The sequence below is a fragment of the Erythranthe guttata genome, chromosome 2 (genome assembly GCF_056151865.1).
Source record: "Erythranthe guttata isolate IM_541 chromosome 2, IM_541, whole genome shotgun sequence".
In the NCBI taxonomy this organism is placed as follows: Eukaryota; Viridiplantae; Streptophyta; class Magnoliopsida; order Lamiales; family Phrymaceae; genus Erythranthe; species Erythranthe guttata.
Genome location: NC_142534.1, coordinates 13,135,306 through 13,152,880, shown reverse-complemented (window position 1 = coordinate 13,152,880; position 17,575 = coordinate 13,135,306). Strand labels below are relative to the sequence as shown.

General features: G+C 34.5%; 1 protein-coding gene across 1 annotated transcript; it reads left to right on the top strand.

Moving 5' to 3' along the window:
• The first annotated feature begins 356 nt into the window (after window positions 1-356).
• LOC105969727 (DNA-directed RNA polymerase III subunit 2) lies at window positions 357-14,650 on the top strand. Its single transcript, XM_012994496.2, has 37 exons — window positions 357-495; window positions 600-681; window positions 923-1,044; window positions 1,169-1,261; window positions 1,832-1,904; window positions 2,017-2,107; window positions 2,221-2,273; window positions 2,846-2,910; window positions 3,024-3,129; window positions 3,206-3,316; window positions 3,542-3,601; window positions 4,293-4,331; window positions 4,458-4,508; window positions 4,611-4,709; window positions 5,801-5,860; window positions 6,018-6,110; window positions 7,183-7,284; window positions 7,396-7,506; window positions 7,602-7,718; window positions 8,871-8,987; window positions 9,099-9,179; window positions 9,642-9,746; window positions 9,825-9,905; window positions 9,988-10,119; window positions 10,206-10,250; window positions 11,167-11,244; window positions 11,367-11,506; window positions 11,637-11,727; window positions 12,080-12,204; window positions 12,292-12,427; window positions 12,517-12,647; window positions 12,728-12,909; window positions 13,122-13,192; window positions 13,415-13,499; window positions 13,577-13,680; window positions 13,907-14,035; window positions 14,391-14,650. The coding sequence occupies exons 1-37, from the start codon at window positions 446-448 to the stop codon at window positions 14,439-14,441; spliced, it is 3,462 nt and encodes a 1,153-aa protein (XP_012849950.2). The 5' UTR covers window positions 357-445; the 3' UTR covers window positions 14,442-14,650.
• The last annotated feature ends 2,925 nt before the right edge of the window (window positions 14,651-17,575 follow it).

Sequence of the window (17,575 nt, the reverse complement as noted above, 5' to 3'; positions counted from 1 at the left end):
CGTTTTGTGTAAAAATACAGTTTCTGATGCATCACAATCTGATATATACAAGCCAAAAAAAACATATTATGATCATCTTGCTTCAGAATGTAGAGTTCGAATGGGATAAAACGGGTACAAAAGTGATAATATTCCATATAATCTCGAAGATTCCACTAAATTTGATGAGTTGAGGAGGTGATTGTAATTATCAAAACAAGAGGGGGTTCTCGTAATTTGACCATACCTCAGGGGTAGTTGTAATTTACCCTTTTAAAATAAAACAATACGTGTCTAAAAAAGTAATTTTAAATCCGGTTTCTATTCGAGTCGGAGTTACCCACGTAACCCGAACTCGGTGGGCCGACCCAGTTACCACTCATCAGAAGTTATATATATATACAGAAAATACAGAGGTTTTGGGTTTAAGACCTACGCTTCTCGTCTCTGAATATCGAAATTTGAGATGGGAGTAGACGAAGACCTTGGTTTGTGCAGTGATTTACAGGAGAAGGGGTATGCTTCATTAAATTCAACACACACACACACACACACAAATATGCGCATATTATGTTTGATTAATTTGTCGGTTAAATTATGTTTTTTGGTTTTGAATACAGTATGGAAATCGACAAACAATTTCTTGCCGCCCCTGTGAAGAGTTCAGTCGACAAGTTCCAATTGCTCCCCGAATTTTTGAAGGTATAAATTTTCCGGCTTTATATTTTTACATATCTATCACTCTAATTTTCATTTGTTTGTTTTTGAAGGATTTTTTTGTTTTGTTTTTTGATTTTGGTGTGATATCTACGTTTTACTAATTTCAATTTAATCGATTATCATGTTATACTTCATGTTATACTTCATGTTATACTTCGTTTGATCTAAGTTCCGATAATTCTATGGATTGGTATTTTGAGTGCTAATTAATGTGCAAATGTAGGTGAGAGGTCTCGTGAAACAACATTTGGACTCTTATAATTACTTCGTGAGGACGCATATAAAAAAGATTGTTCAGGCCAATGATCTCATCTCAGCTACTAAGGACCCTAGTATTTATTTGAGGTAATTGTTTTGTAAGATACTGTAATTTCGTTTGTGCTACATTCTAAGTTATGCGTCCTTGTACGTTTTGGTTGAGAAGAGAGAAAAAAAATGAAATTTTATTGATTAATGTATTTGGTTGCAGATACAAAGATGTTCGCATTGGTGAACCATCAATGGTATTGGACGGTGTTACCGAGAAGCTTACTCCCCAGAAGTGCCGGCTTCTCGACACGACGTGAGTGTCAGTTGTTTTACATATTCATGTCATATGCATTAGACTTGTTTGAGAGGAAATCAGAAAACACATCTGCTGACTATATGTTAAGCACCTATTATTGTGTTAACGCTATCTTTTAAGCACCTCATCAGTGGTTGAGAAACCAAGACGAAGTAAATCCTTTATTGGATATTTTTTTGTAAATTGTTCTCACTGTCTGCTCTTTAAAATTGGCGAGGGAAACGAAACGAAACGAAAAAATTTCAGTGCCCTTGAATGCTTGTGGTAGATTTTGAGAGTTATAGGTTTATCACTAGTGTCAAGATGTTGTGTCGTAGATGTAGTTTTGAATTGAAGATACAATAGAAGGTTTGCTTTTACGTTCTTGAGTATAACCATTGTTATGCATTTTTGCTATTACCAATTTGATTATGCAGTTTTCTTCTTTGAAGTATAGGCACTTCTTTAAGGGCTTGTTGGATGCTGTTTAACTTACCTAATTCGAAAATTCTTTTAATTTTGTTCTTACTTTAAAGCTCATCACTTCTCTTTTGCGTCTAACCTCTAATGATGGGCCATTTATTTCAGTTATACTGCTCCAATATACGTGAACATAGAATATGTTACCGGCAGCCATGGTTCAAAGACAACTCAAATGAAGGTGATACCAATTGAGGGTTTTGTTTATCTATGAACAACATGTAGAAATTTATGCATAAATGTTACCAGAAATGATGCATGCATGCACTTATTCTCCGAGATATAATTTTCAGAGAGATGTCATTATTGGAAGAATGCCTGTCATGTTAAGAAGTTGCTGTTGCATCTTGCACGGGAAGGATGAAGAAGAACTTGCCAAATATGGTATGCGTGCATAATTTTGCTGCCGAAATACATGTTCATTTATATGACCTTTTATTTATTATCAAGCAAGCACTAGTCTCATGGTAATTTTTCATTTTCCTTTACTCTCTTAGGTGAATGTCCGCTTGACCCTGGAGGATATTTTGTCGTTAAAGGAAACGAGAAGGTGACATTTTCATTATCACATTATAGTTCTTTTCTCTTCACGACTACGAATATAAAACATGAGGGAATTTTGCCTTTTATTTTCATATATTATTTTATTTAATCCAAGACATATTTGAGTGTAAGTGAAAAAAGTTGTAAAGCCAATGAAGAAAGAAGTTTGATGTGGCAGGACTGAATAGGTGCTTAAAAAAGAGGATTATTGACTGCTTTTCTGTAACCACCATCTGAAACTTTTTTAAGAACTCAGTTATGAGTATGAATCCGCATAAAATAATTCGTAATGGAATTGTAGTAATGATGATTCAACTTCTCTTTATGATATGAAAATTCGGGTCAACTTCTTACTTGTTGAATCATTCCTTGTCTGGTAATTGTCATTTTTTGGTTCCGCCCATAATTTGCAACACGTCATTAAGAATATAATAGTTCTTCTTTACAGTTAATCAACTTTTAGCATAGATGTACTGAATTTCATCTCATAGATGATTATTTCCTAGGTCTTCTTTTAATTATTTAATTTTTAATTTTATTTTTATCAACATGGTACTTATTTTCCATATCTTCTTCCAGGTACTTTTGATACAAGAACAACTTTCGAAGAACAGAATAATCATCGATACTGATAATAAAGGCTGGTGAGTAGCTATCACTTCACATATTTCTTTTGAGTAACAACATATTTCACTAATATCCAAAGGTATATAATATTCTCTGGCTGAATCCTTTAATCTCTTTCCCTTACTTCCAGCGTGCAAGCATCTGTTGCAAGTATTACAGCGAAAACAAAGAGCAAAACAATTATAAGAATGGAGAAAGAGAAGATATATCTGCTCCTGAATAAGTTTGGAACCAAGGTTGATATCCATCCCTGTCCCTTATTTGTAATTCTGTATCTTATGGCAAGTTTGATGATATCATTATCTTTTCTAGGTTCCGATCATGATAGTCCTTAAAGCTATGGGTATGGAAAGTGATCAAGAGGTTGTCCAGATGATTGGAAGAGACCCTCGTTATAGTGAACTGCTATTGCCATCAATTGAGGTACAACTGGTGTAGGTTCAATTTGAATAGTATTTTTCTCTTCCAAGGAATGTCTTGTCTATATTTTTTTGTTATGATGGTCTTTCGAAACTCAACGAAATTCTGACGGAGCCACTTGGATGTGAATCCAAAATCTTGATAGAAAGAAAGGTTTCAACAAGCTTGAATCGAAAAACATATTTGATGCAGATTGTATCATCTGATACTTTGGTGTCTTCGTTTCAGGATTGTGTAAAGGAATCTGTACACACACAACATCAGGCACTGGCGTTCCTTGACCACAAGGTCTTGTTCTTCTTTTCCCTAAAACAGTATTAATACCCTACAGAAAATGGGAAAAATATTCAGAATAAAGTAGTGTATGAAGCTGTTACGTGCTTGGCTGTTGTTTCTGTAAATTATATTCGCGCATCCTAATTAGCTGCCACGGATGCAATTGTGGAAGTTACTCGGGTGCAGCAAACAGTCTTTCTTTCTTTGAAGATATTGTGTTCTATCCAGCTTGTTTTCATTCTGTAGTAGTATATCTAGTTGTTGACCATTAAGGTCTTTTAATCTTTCATATTTTCAGTAGAAGTTCCGAAGACAACTAATGCATGTCAATTTTTTTGGTTCAAAAGCAGGTGGGCCATGTAAATTGGGTTGAAAACTTTGGGGTTGGAGATAGATAGTTGATCTTATAATGAATCAATCATGCTATATTCCGTATTGCAAAGACATATAGCTACATATCTCTCTGTGTGTGTGGAGATATATGGATATGTTAATATTCAATTGTTAATATAGCTGTAAATTAGATTGAATATGTGCACATAGTGAATAGCAGAGCATCAGATATATAATACTTATTTTTGTTGCTATCTGAAGTATTTGTTCCCTATATGAAACATTACATTGCCATGTATATGATTTCATAAGAATATTTGTCACTTGCTGTTAGTATATGTCTTTTACTTGTTACTGTTTCATGGTACAGGTTAATAATAGGTCATACTATTCTACAACATACGAGAAGGTTGGTCTGCTTATGTTTTTTTCCTTTTGGGTCTTAATCTGACTCCATAAGATTTTTGTTTTCTGTATGTTCTTTATTTCTTTCTTTTGCTCATTTTCTTGTTGGCTATCTTTGTTTGTCATTTAGGAAGGGCGTGCTCTTAGTATCCTTCGAGACATTTTTCTTGCCAATATCCCTGTACGTTCAGTTTGAACTAGTGTTTATATGGAACTTACGACTATTTTTTATTATTATTGAACACCCTGCAACCTACTCAAACCCAAAAAAATCCTGTTACAGGTGGATCAAGATAATTTCCGTTCAAAATGCATATATGTTGCTGTAATGGTGAGGCGCATGATGGAAGCAATCTTAAACAAGGATGCAATGGATGACAAGGTACACCTGCTCACCCTGGTTATTTCATCATAGTCTTTTCTGAGTTAATAAGCAGCAATCTAGGCAGCTTTATAGCTTAAGCAGTTAACTGTCTGTCCTCGGGGTATTCCATTTTGCGACATCATATATGGATTATGATTCTAAGTTTATCTGTCCGTGTACATTCATACTTTTTTCCCTCGTGAAAAATGTTACTAGTTTACCTTGAGGTGTTTCCCCTTAAAAAAAATGCTTAACATCTTCTAATATCAAATCAGAGTTTCCTACAGCGGTTACTTAGTATTTGTCATAAGAAAACTTACTCTAGCAGAAATGACCATTTCTTAGATGACCTGATTTTTGAAGCATTGTCAATTGCTAAATTAAGCCTTTTCTTGGTGATACATCAAATCTTTTTGTATTTGAATGTTCAGTCAAATATAAGTTGGAACGGGGTCGGTGGAATCGGAGTTTGATTTTTTTTTTTTTACTGATTTTAAAATCCAGTGATACGTGTTAGTTAAAGAATTTACCCATACACAAGCGTTGAACTGGAATTTAGTCTTCCTCAAAAGGTTTTATTGTCCTTAAAAGTTCCAAAGAGCTACATTTGAAGAGTGCAAAGTGGAACTGCCAATACTTTATTTTCCAAAGCTCTTGAAATGATGAAATGGGGTGTTTTCTGGCCAAGCTGCCTAGACGGCGGAGATGACTTTTCCATTTTGCAAATAGAGCAATGCAAATAGTCCCACTCAATTTCACTCTTTAGCAAACTCCTAAACTTTATGAAATCCTTGGCAGAAAGAAAAGAAACTTGGTAGCCAACAAAGTGTTGGTATATCTATCTTAGACTAGTTTAGTGCATAGTGACAAATATCGTATCTTCTAATGAATTTCTCACAATTTTATCGCGCTCCATTCAGATTTTAACTTTTTTACTAGCGTTGGTGAAAAGGGAGATGAAATTAGTGTTAAGTTGACCTCTAATCCAGAGACCTTTTCAGCAATGCTACTCTGCTAATGAAAGCATACCTCTGACTGGGAGTTGCAATTAACATGATGCACTTGTTGATTAACCTTTTATCAGAGCCTTATTTGTTTATCTTTTTCAGGATTATGTGGGGAACAAAAGATTGGAACTGTCTGGACAAATGCTATCACTACTTTTTGAGGTACGTTTGCTATCTTCTGATAAAGGTCAATTCTATTAGTATAAGAAATGCACATCAAGGTGGAATGTATGTTACGAGTACTTTTTCTGTCTTCTTTTTTTTACACGATTCTGTTTATCGTAATTTGACTGCTACATTTTTGTTCTTTGTATTGTAGGATTTGTTCAAGTCAATGAACGAGGAAGCTGTTAAAAGTATAGATAAAATCTTAGCAAAGCCAAGTCGTTCTAGTCGACTTGACATCTCTCAGGTTTGTTCTGAGCTGAGATTAAGAATTCAATATAGCAATTAGAATATGGGATGTTTAATTTTAAGCTTCTAAATTCACACTCATTAAGCATATCAATTGTTCAGTCAATCGCTTAATGTTAGAAATGAAAGCGGCATGAGTTACAGGCGTTTTGTTGTTTCTTACCTGATGCATATATCTCTCTTAAAAAACAAAAATTCAATGCCAAGAAAAAGGTATGCAACAACCGATCTGAAATTTCAAAACACAAGTCCCTATATGTGATTGGAATTTTATTTTTTTAATTGATTATTTTGTAGTTGCTATCTGAGTGAGTTACTCTACAAAATCAATAGGATATAAATAAACCAACTGTTACCTAAGAAGTATTTTCATCTCTTTGTTCTCAGTCTATTAATATTTGATGAAGGGGAGATGGTTATTTAAAGATTGAACTGAGAATAAAATCAAAATATTGATATACCTAGCTTGACTTGTAATCCATGACTTGTCGTTAAGTGTTTAGAATTTTCATTTGTTTTCTTCCTTGCAACAACTACGTAGCTAGGGAAGATGTTAATGAATTGATCCGGGTTCATACACTTAGGCTGCTGTTGCATCGTGTTTCCCGAAGTTGGCCTGTTCCCTACATTCTTGTTCTTTTAGGCTGTCAACCATCAATTCAGCTCCATTCATGGCGCTAATTAGATGCTGGAGTTGTTGGTTCCCTGCACAGATTGCAGGCTGCTCCTGTCCGTTTCACCATTTCCTCTCTTTATTGCCTTTTTTTATGCTTACAGTATTCCGGCTCTATTTTCCGTTCTGTCCTTTGGCTAGTAAGAATCAGACCCTTTCTAAAAACAAACCCCAGTAACCTTGCCCAGTCTTACTTATGTCGGTTGTTCTTTTGTAATGCCCTCTTTCTCACGTTAACCTCCATTAGTTAGATAGGTTGTGCTGCATTCTAATAAGGTATATGTTGCTATTCTGAATGTCATCAAAATTCTTCTCTTGTACATGATTACTGCAAAGAACTAATTTATTTTGGTATGACTTTTTTGTGATTTTGACATTTCATTTTCTATACTTTCAGTATATTGTGAAAGATTCCATTACTTTTGGTCTAGAGAGAACTCTTTCTACTGGAAATTTTGATCTCAAAAGATTTGGAGTGAATCGAAAAGGAATGGCACAGGTGTTCATTCTCTTGCCAACGTATCTGTTATTCCCTTTCCAAATTCATTATGTATACACATTTTTACTTAGATGAGGAGTTCAGATCAAGTGCAAAATTTCTTTCTTACAGGCTGTAGCTAGACTGTCATATATAGCAACTGTAGGTCATATGACAAAGATAATACCACAATTTGAAAAATCTAGAAAAGTTAGCGGACCTAGAGCTTTACAACCCAGCCAGGTAAAGTGACCTTCTCCTGGCCATTATGTGTTATTAATTATTTCGTCTGCTCATCTAATTTCATATTGAATTTCAATACACCACTTTGTCTGCAGTGGGGGATGCTATGCCCTTGTGATACTCCTGAAGGTGAGGCCTGTGGACTGGTGAAAAATCTGGCACTGATGACTCATGTTACAACAGATGAAGATGAAGGCCCTCTCATTTCTCTGGTACTTCAGAGTTTACTGCCTTCTTGTAATATTCAAACTTTTCAAACTTTTGATGGTAGAATAATATATCTGTATGTAGGAAAATCAGGGGGTTAAGCATATTTGTTGAGTTCGATAGTATTGGTGCTACATATGTGAGTATTGTGCTATATACTCCACGAAAGTTCCTTTTTGGCAGTTCACAGTGATAAGTGATTCTTTAACCTTTAAAGAGTAAAGAGGTGTTTGTATAGAAGTTTGCCAATCTAAATCTTGAGAGTGGGAGTATGAGATGTTTGATGTTGGATTCTTACAATGACCAATAATTGATCAGGATTAATATATACATGAGACTTTTAGGAACTAGCATTATCTAGAATGGATAGCTGGCTGTAGAGTGCTTGCTAGAGTTTCTTTCTTGTCTTGTAGTTATTCTTTATTCTCATTGGAGAAACACTCTCCCGTGGGCTCTAGAATGATTCGTGATGCTTGATCTGGTACTAAGCATTTCTCGTGATTAAGATTGTCTCCTGGAAGAATGGGCAAAATCTGAATAACGTCATATTAGTTGCAATTTTTTGATATGTCAACCCTAGTATGAGTATGGAGCTTATTTGTAAAATTAACTTTATTATGTGGTCAAAGATTAGAAAGTGACTCTGTCCTTGATCAGTATGGCTTGTATAACTACGACATGGTCCAGTTCATTTTTCTGGCTGATTGATGTGATTAGGATCACATTATCACTGATGTCTCCAGGACATTTGTAATAATGCATAAATACATACATGTGTTTGCTGCTAACAGCAATAGCAAGTTACCTAAGTGAATGTGAAACACGACTACTCTTTTTTTTGCTTTAAACTTCTAGTTCTCTAATCTTTTCTCTTGACGGTAATTGGGGAAGCTTCAAACTTGTTTTATTTTTATGTAAATGTGAGTTCTGGAGTATATCTGTAAATGCATTTTTGTTTCTCCAAATCTATGTACATGCATTGTCTTTATTGGATCAATTGTAGGATTTGCTTACAAATAGAAACCTAAGCAATTGGATAAATCTAAATCTGTGGCTACTCTTATTTTGTTGTCGGTTTACTCGATGCAAGTGTTGCTTTGTTGGGGTTGCAAACTATTATTATGGGTATCAATATTTGTGCATTGTTTGTGTGACAGTGCTACACTCTTGGAGTAGAAAGTTTCGAGTATCTTTCTGGTGAAGAAGTTCACATGCCAAACTCCTATCTGATCATATTCAATGGACTCATTATTGGCAAGCACAGGCGGCCACAAGTATGGCTTTATTAATTGTCAAAATCTTGTGTATTATGTCTACTTCCGCATTGTATCCTAGATTTTCTCTTCATTTGTTGTCCAACTATTCTCTTCATTTTTCTTTTACAGAGATTTTCCAATGCAATGAGAACACTACGAAGGGCTGGTAAAATTGGCGAGTTCATAAGCATTTTCGTGAACGAAAAGCAGGTGAGCTCTTATTACGTGTGTATTTGTATCATTTGATATATAAGTCAAGCCACTTCGCTGGTGCGGCTGTCACTATACTTTCTCACTGACCCCTTCATAGATCTCCGTTTTTCTGTGTTGCAATTTGTGGATGATTTTCAGCCACTAATGAAATAAATATTGCTGTCAATTCTGGGAAATGATTTTAAAAGACTACAAGGCACTAGTAGCTTTATATCTTTTGATATTATCTGTATAGAAATTTTATTGAAACATTGCGTAGCTGCTAGTTGTATTTGCAGAGTTTCAGATTATAAGATTTAAATCCTCAATTTCATGCGACTAAATTTTGTTTCATTTCACTTTTTTCTTTTAAGACATGTAGCACCACAATTGAGCGCAATCATTAGATTATATATCCACATAAAATATTGTTTATGGGCTAGTATGAACTTGGATTCTGAAAAAGAAATTCTTTTGCAGCGTTGTGTTTACATTGCTTCAGATGGTGGCCGTGTTTGTCGCCCACTCGTGATCGCTGACAAAGGCGTATCAAGAATTAAGGAGCACCATATGAAGGAGTTGAAGGTTATTTATTGCCATACATTTTCATTATTTCTTATTTTTACTTCCGTCACCCTGCTAAAAAAAAATGTTTGCTTGAAGGATGGAGTCCGGACCTTTGACAGTTTCCTAAAAGACGGTTTGATCGAATATCTTGATGTCAATGAGGAGAACAATGCTTTGGTTTGCTTCTCTCATATTCTTTATTTTATTTTTAATTTTTTAATTTTTTTGTATACTCGCTCACAATAGATATCATTGTTAGATTGCTTTATATGAAGACAATGCGAAAGAAAAAACAACCCATATCGAAATAGAGCCTTTTACAATACTGGGCGTGTGCGCTGGGTTGATCCCCTATCCTCATCATAACCAGTCACCGAGAAATACGTACCAGGTATGTATGCAATACATTCTTTTTTCAGGTGCCGTTATGTTACAAGTATAAAAGTCCTACCAATATCAATCTTATCATCATTGTAGTGTGCTATGGGAAAGCAAGCTATGGGCAACATTGCATATAATCAGGTACCATTTCATCATATGTTTCACGTTTGTCACAGATTTAGTGAACTATGATCTTTCAAATATTTGGACTCAAGCAATATTGCACATGTTTTGACTTGTACACTATTTATTAAAGACTTCATCGGTATATGTTAGAGGGCTGGATATGACATACCTTAGATAATTGTCGACCATAAAAAAAGTATAAATTATTATGCTTCCTGCTGACATCCAATTTGAAGCCATTTGACATGTGGCTTGTGGGAACTAAGGTAAGTCCAATGCAACTCAATATGGGACTTAATAAATTACTAAGGCATAAATATTATATAACTGTTACCTGGATCCTTTGGCTTTATTTCTCATAAGTAAATTATCTTACCACTTCGATGTTGCTATGCATTAGTGTCCTATATTATGCGGCTCCTAATCGTTTCCGGTTCTTTAGTGCAGGAAATAATATTGTTATGATCTGATTTAAAATGACACTTTAAAGATATTTGATTGATTATGTTTAGGTCTTTGGGAAGGCAATCTGCACAACATGGTGTTTGAGAACTTTAGAAATCATTATACAAACCCTCGTTATGCTTAAGAGCTCCTGTCATCAACCTTTCATTATGTTCCTCCTAATGATGTGCTGTTTCAACAGAACATACATTTTGTTATTACATAATATGCATATTTACAAGTTAAAACACTAAGATGCGTTTTGAGATGCAAAGTAAATAAAGTTTTTTGAATTCCCAAATGGGAAAAGAATCTCAAAAGGTACACAAACATAGCCTCAACATTTTGGTAATACCTGAACGCTATCCTCCACCTCTGGAATTCTCATTCTTACTGAGTACATCTCTTTGTGATTATGTTATCCTGTACTTTGATATTGCAGGTTATTTTCCTTTATTCATCCTTTCTTATATGTATCATTTTTCAGTATTGCAGGACGGACACGTTAATGTGTCTCTTAGTTTATCCACAGCGACCATTACTAACAACACGGACAATCGAGCTGGTTAGTGGATCCTAATTACACTTTTTAATTTGTAATTACTGATTATAAGAACACATTATTATTATTAGTATATTTAATGTAATTATTATTATTATTATCGTCATTCTTATTATTGTTGTCAGGTGAGCTTTGATAAACTGGGAGCTGGGCAGAATGCAACTGTTGCGGTGATGAGTTATAGTGGATATGACATAGAGGACGCAATAGTAATGAATAAATCATCCTTGGATCGTGGTTTTGGTCGTTGCATTGTTATGAAAAGGTACATGAATATTTCCTTAGCTAGCTTTACCAATTATCTTTGTAATTTCCTCTGGATTTTGGAAGCATTTCGCGTGTTTCCTGTGGTAGAAATTGTATAACGTCTGCATTAAATGTTTTCCTATGAGCAGAATGGTTTCAGTTTGCCTGAAGTATGAAAATAGCACATCTGATCGTATTATTAAACCACAAAGAGAAGGACAGGATTGTGAAAAGATGCAGGTATTGTGCAAAAATGATTTTTACTGTCCATTTGAGTGTGATCGTAAATATATGAGAGGGAAAATAAAAACATTGGTGAAAGATGTGTATTGTATGTATTTTATTCGCATTTGTGAAAAAGGAGAATGCATATGCTTGATATGAAGGAGGAGGTGATTAAGCTTGATAGTTAATATTTTTCGCAATGAGCTAGGATAGTTAGTTGTACATCTCAAACCTTAATTATATGCATAATTTACTTTCCAATTTAATATCTGATGCATTAATTTTCACTCATTATTTTAGTTGTCAACTGAATTTTGTTACTCAATCTGTCTGCTAGCCTGCCACTTGAATATTATGCATTATGCAGATATTAGATGATGATGGACTAGCAGCTCCTGGACAAACTATTCGAGCCGATGACATCTATATCAATAAGCAGTCCCCTATAGTCACTAGGGTGCCAGTGAAATCCCCCATGGCCCTTCCAGATAGGTTGCTTGTTTGCTTTCAGAGAGTATTTTTAAGGTTTCTTTACTTACAACTAATCAGCTTAATTACTGTGCATGTTGGTAAATCCAGCTCATACAGGTCAAGTAGAGAGCATTATAAAGGTTCTGTAGGAGAGTCAGCTGTCATAGATAGAGTGGCACTCTTCTCTGACAGGGATAACAACATGAAAATCAAATTCATGACTCGTCAAACTCGTAGGCCAGAGGTACGGTGAACTGATTGATCTTGAAACTTTTAATTTCCTATTTGGTGTCTCGTTCATCTTTCAATGAGTAGAAAATATTTCCCTTCTAGGTTGGGGACAAATTTAGTAGCCGTCACGGGCAAAAAGGAGTTTGTGGCACAATTGTTCAACAGGAAGATTTCCCATTTTCCGAGCGTGGAATATGTCCTGATTTGATCATGAATCCTCATGGATTTCCTAGGTAATTAAATTTAATTTATTTACGAATGACATTTCAAAAAGCACAAGTAACATTGCTAATAAATGTTTTTATATCTTCAGCCGTATGACAGTTGGGAAAATGATAGAACTTCTTGGTAGCAAAGCTGGAGTTTCTTGTGGTAGGTTTCATTATGGAAGTGCATTTGGTGAGCCCAGCGGGCATGCAGATAAAGTCGAGACTATAAGTGAAACCCTAGTGAAGCACGGTTTTAGCTACAATGGCAAAGACTTCCTCTATTCAGGTCTTTTTCTTACCTTTTTTCTATTCAGCTTTTAAAGAAATCGAACGAACAAGGAAATAACTTATTTTAAACAAATTTGTCATGAACATGCATGAGTAAATTAGGACTCGATTTCTGAAATATGGCTCACAAATTTACTACTTATTCCTTGCTTGATTGTTTTTTAAGTTTCTAAATATTCAATTTGTAATATATATATATATGCACTCCAGGCATCACCGGGGAGCCTCTGCAAGCATATATTTTCATGGGTCCAATTTATTACCAAAAGTTGAAACACATGGTAAGCAAAAGCACTTGTCTAGTTTTACATGCCAACATCTTTGGCGTTTAAGGTTTGTAATAGCTTGCATGAGTTTTTGCCATATTTTTATACCTATCCTCTAAAATATGTACTATTCTTTATTGCAACCAAATTTACAATGATGTTGGTATCATCAAAGTTGTAGTTCTATTTACTTTTGCATGTCTAGTGATAAAAGGTCTACCTTTCTTTGGATCTTAGGTGTTAGATAAAATGCATGCTCGAGGTCATGGACCTAAAGTTATGATGACTAGGCAGCCTACAGAAGGAAGAAGCAACAATGGAGGTTTGAACATGGATCGATACATAATTTTAGTTCCTTCATTTCCGAGATGGTATTATCTAAATTGTAGAATTGAACAGGTCTACGGGTGGGAGAAATGGAACGTGATTGCTTAATTGCATATGGTACCAGTATGTTATTATACGAGCGCTTGATGATTTCTAGTGACGAGTTTGTGGTTCAGGTAAGGTTTATTATGTGATAACAACACCTATATTGAGGTTGCTATTCTTGTCATTGACGATCTTTACTCGAGAGCTATGGAGGCTCTTAAAAAGAATTTTGTTACTATATTAGTCGTAACTGGTTACAGATTTGTCAAATTTAATCTGCAATTTGTTTTAGCCTGTTCGGTTATTTTAGATTACGAATCACAAGACTCTGGTACTTAAACCTGTAATCGGTTGCAGGTCTGCCGGAAGTGTGGTCTCTTGGGGTATTACAACTTTAAGCTGAAGACAGGCATTTGTTCTACATGTAAGAATGGAGATAATATATCTACTATGAAATTGCCCTACGCATGCAAGCTTTTAATCCAGGTAATGGTTATTTCTTTATTTATTTTTCCGGGGTAGTCTTGTTGTTTGTTGAATGTGCTTACTTTCATTAACATTACGTGTTTAACTGTAAATCAAATACATTAGTAAGTTAATGTAAATCTGGATTATTTGGCTTAGACCGAATATTTTCTAATGATTAGATCAAAAACTTCTCCTGGGGTTGAATAAGTTGTGTCCTTGATCGCATATTGATGTTACATTTGGCTCACCATTCGGTTTTCAGTTAATTAATAATGTTTTATTACTAGTTCCGATTGAGATCTCAATCGTAAAAAGGTTTTGTTTGTTGAAATGAGAATTGAGTTTAACCCTTTTCTCGTTTGATATTCCGCAGGAGCTCCAGTCAATGAACATCGTTCCTCGTTTAAAATTAACTGAGGCATAATGCTCCGTTCTTAGTCATGGTTAGGGGCATCCTTGTAAAATGTTGAAGTGCGAGGGTCTCTTTTCGGAGGTGGAAGGGCAGCTTATTATTATTATTACTATTTAATTTATTTATTTTTGTTTCTTTTTTTATTTTTCCTTTTCGGAATGATAGATAAATTATTATTGTTATGATGAATTTTGAAATAATGATTGATTGGTATTATGGTATATATGTTGACTAGTTTTTTTTTTTTTTTTTTTTTTTTTTTTTGTTAATATAGTTTTTTTTGGAATATTGAAATTTGTGGTGTCGTTGACACTTGACACAACGCTTTGTAACATATATAAACATTTTTTGGAATGATGGATAAATTATTGTGGTAATTGAATTTTTAAATGATAATTTATAGGTTGTATATGTAGACCTATTTTTTTTCTAAATTTTTACTTTACCTGTTTTTTTTTTTTTTTTTTGGAATATTGAATTTTGTGATGTAATAGCAAATTGTACAGAGTAGCATATTTTTCGAAGTTTGGCGTCTGTTTGATACTCTAATTAATAAGCACGTGACCCCAGTTTACGTGTTTTCATTAGTTTGCACTTAAGCCCTTGTGGTATTATTATTTATTAATATAGGTCCCCCTTTAGTTTATAAAAGATAGGGTCTAGGGGTGGTAAACGATCCGAGCTGACTCGTGAGCTCGATGAGCCGGCTCGAAAAAAGCTTGAACTCGGACTCGAGTTTCTCGAGCTCGAGCCAGTTTTTAGTTGTTCGTGAGCTCATGAGCCGGTTTACGAGCCTTATTTATTATTTTTATTTTTATGACCCCTAATACTTTCTGCTTCCTCTCATTGTCTTCTATTTTACGACTGCATTTTTTTTTCAAATCCCTAAATCATGGCGAATCGTACCACTCACGAAAATGAAAGATGTTTCCAATCCTTACTTCTTACATCCATTCGATGGACAATTTCGCTTAGAGTTAGGAATAAGTTTGGCTTCGTTGATGGTTCAATTACAAACCACCAATTCATGATCCTATTACGCACAACGCTTGGATTCGCTACAATATTATGATTACGTCTTGGATTCTGAATGCGTTTGTAAAAGAAATTCAAGCGACTGTGATGTATTCCAAGTTTGCTCGTGAAATTTGGACATATTTGAATGTAGGTTTTCTCAAACAAATGGCCCTCGCATTTATCAACTCCGCTGAGGATTAACAAATCGTAGACAGGATCAACTCTTTGTAAATGTTTATTTCACAAGGATGAAAACGACTTGGAATGAACTTTCCAATTATCGTCCTAATGGTACTTGTAGTTTATCGGTTGATCATTATAATCTTGAGCAAGTTATGACATTCCTTACGGGACTGAATGAATCGTTTTCAAAACGAGAGGTCGTCAAATCCCTTCTTATGGATCGTTTTCGCTGCTTCCCAAGATTCATCACACTGTCTCACGTGTGACATATAATATCTATATTAATGCTTTTAAGTAATCCTTTTGTCATGCATCCAACGCAGTTTGAATGTTGCTAGAGCTATCTTCTTCCAATCAACAATGCCTATCAAATTTGAAAGTGACTGCGTTCTCACAACAGTTTTCTTGATAAACAGAACACCTGCACACAATCTTCACTTCCTTTTTCTTTAGGGTAAATTACACAAACACCCCTGATGTATGCTAAAATAACTTTAAGGTTCATGCGGTATCGGTAATTACAATCACCCCCTGAAACATTGTTAGAAACTCTAACGGGATAATGCATTGGATACGATATTTCGATAGAGTTCTGAAGGAGTATTAGTTTCAGTAAGTGATTGTGAGTTAAGTTGGAATTAAGTGCTCATTTCTAAAATTTGGGGGTGTTTGCGAATTAGCTGGAAAAAATCAACTAAATAGAAAAGACAGGTGCATGGGGTGCTTTTAAAAGTATAACTTAAATCAGGCTTATTTTAAGAAAAGCAAAAACAAAAGCTTGTTTTGCAACTTAAAAAAAAATTATGTGCACAAAAAAACTCATAATCTATTTTTGAAAGCTTTTACATACACCACCTTAGAGACTTAGCAATCCCTTTATTGTTCATTAATTATTTTGTCCATTGCTAAGAACTTTCTTTGGCATAGTTGCTTTTCCTTGTTTATTAGTTAAGTGGTGTTTGCAAAAACTTATTTAAAAGTAGAAGTTATGGACTGTGAATTAAGTTAGGTAAGTGTTTATTTCTAAAACTTGGGGGTGTTTGCAAATTTACTGGAAAATGAACTTAAATAGTAAAAGTAGGGTCATCAGTGCTTAACAAATTATAGCTCAAAGCTGCTTATTTTAAGAGAAGCAAAAACAAAAGTTCATTTTGCAAACACTTAAAAATAGATTATGAACAAAAAAAGCTCATAATCTATTTGTAAAAGCTTTTGCAAACACCACCTTAGTTGCAAGTTAAATTATATACCCTTGTTGTTTATTACTCCATATGTTCCATAATAACTGTCTCTTTTTAAAAATATTTTGTTCCATATTATCTGTCACTTTAGATTTTCAATACTGTATTAAATACTTAATTTCCAGTTTATACCCTTATTAACTCTTTCTAATACTCTTTTTTTAAGTAATTTCGCTCTCTTAGTAATTACAAGAGAAGATCACTTTATTTTAAAAACACACATTTTTTACAAAATCAAAACACATTTAATAAAATGCTTAATCCTTGTCCAAAGCTAAAAATGACTAATGGGAACATATGAAGTATTAGCTAGACTCTAAACCCTATAGTTAAGTTTCACTAGATATCAACCCAACTACTTACTCTGTTTTTTTTTTTCTTCTTAAATTTGGAAAACTCTAAAAGGTCGTGTTCCCAAAACGCGCTCTTAAATTTTATTTGACATAAGTCCACAAAAAAATGTTAATAATAGTACACATTCATAAATCCGTCAGATCACATTGGATTGGGTCGGACAGGGCCTGTCCACCACCGGAGCTTCCTCTTTCTGAGCTTCGTCACCGCCACTCTTGCACCGGGGCTCCACTACCACCTCCGCCGTCGCAAAACAACCAAATTATATAATAAATATGACAGTATTTGTGACTATGTTAGTTATATATATATTTTTTTCAATTTGCAAACTATTTAAACTATTTGTTTATT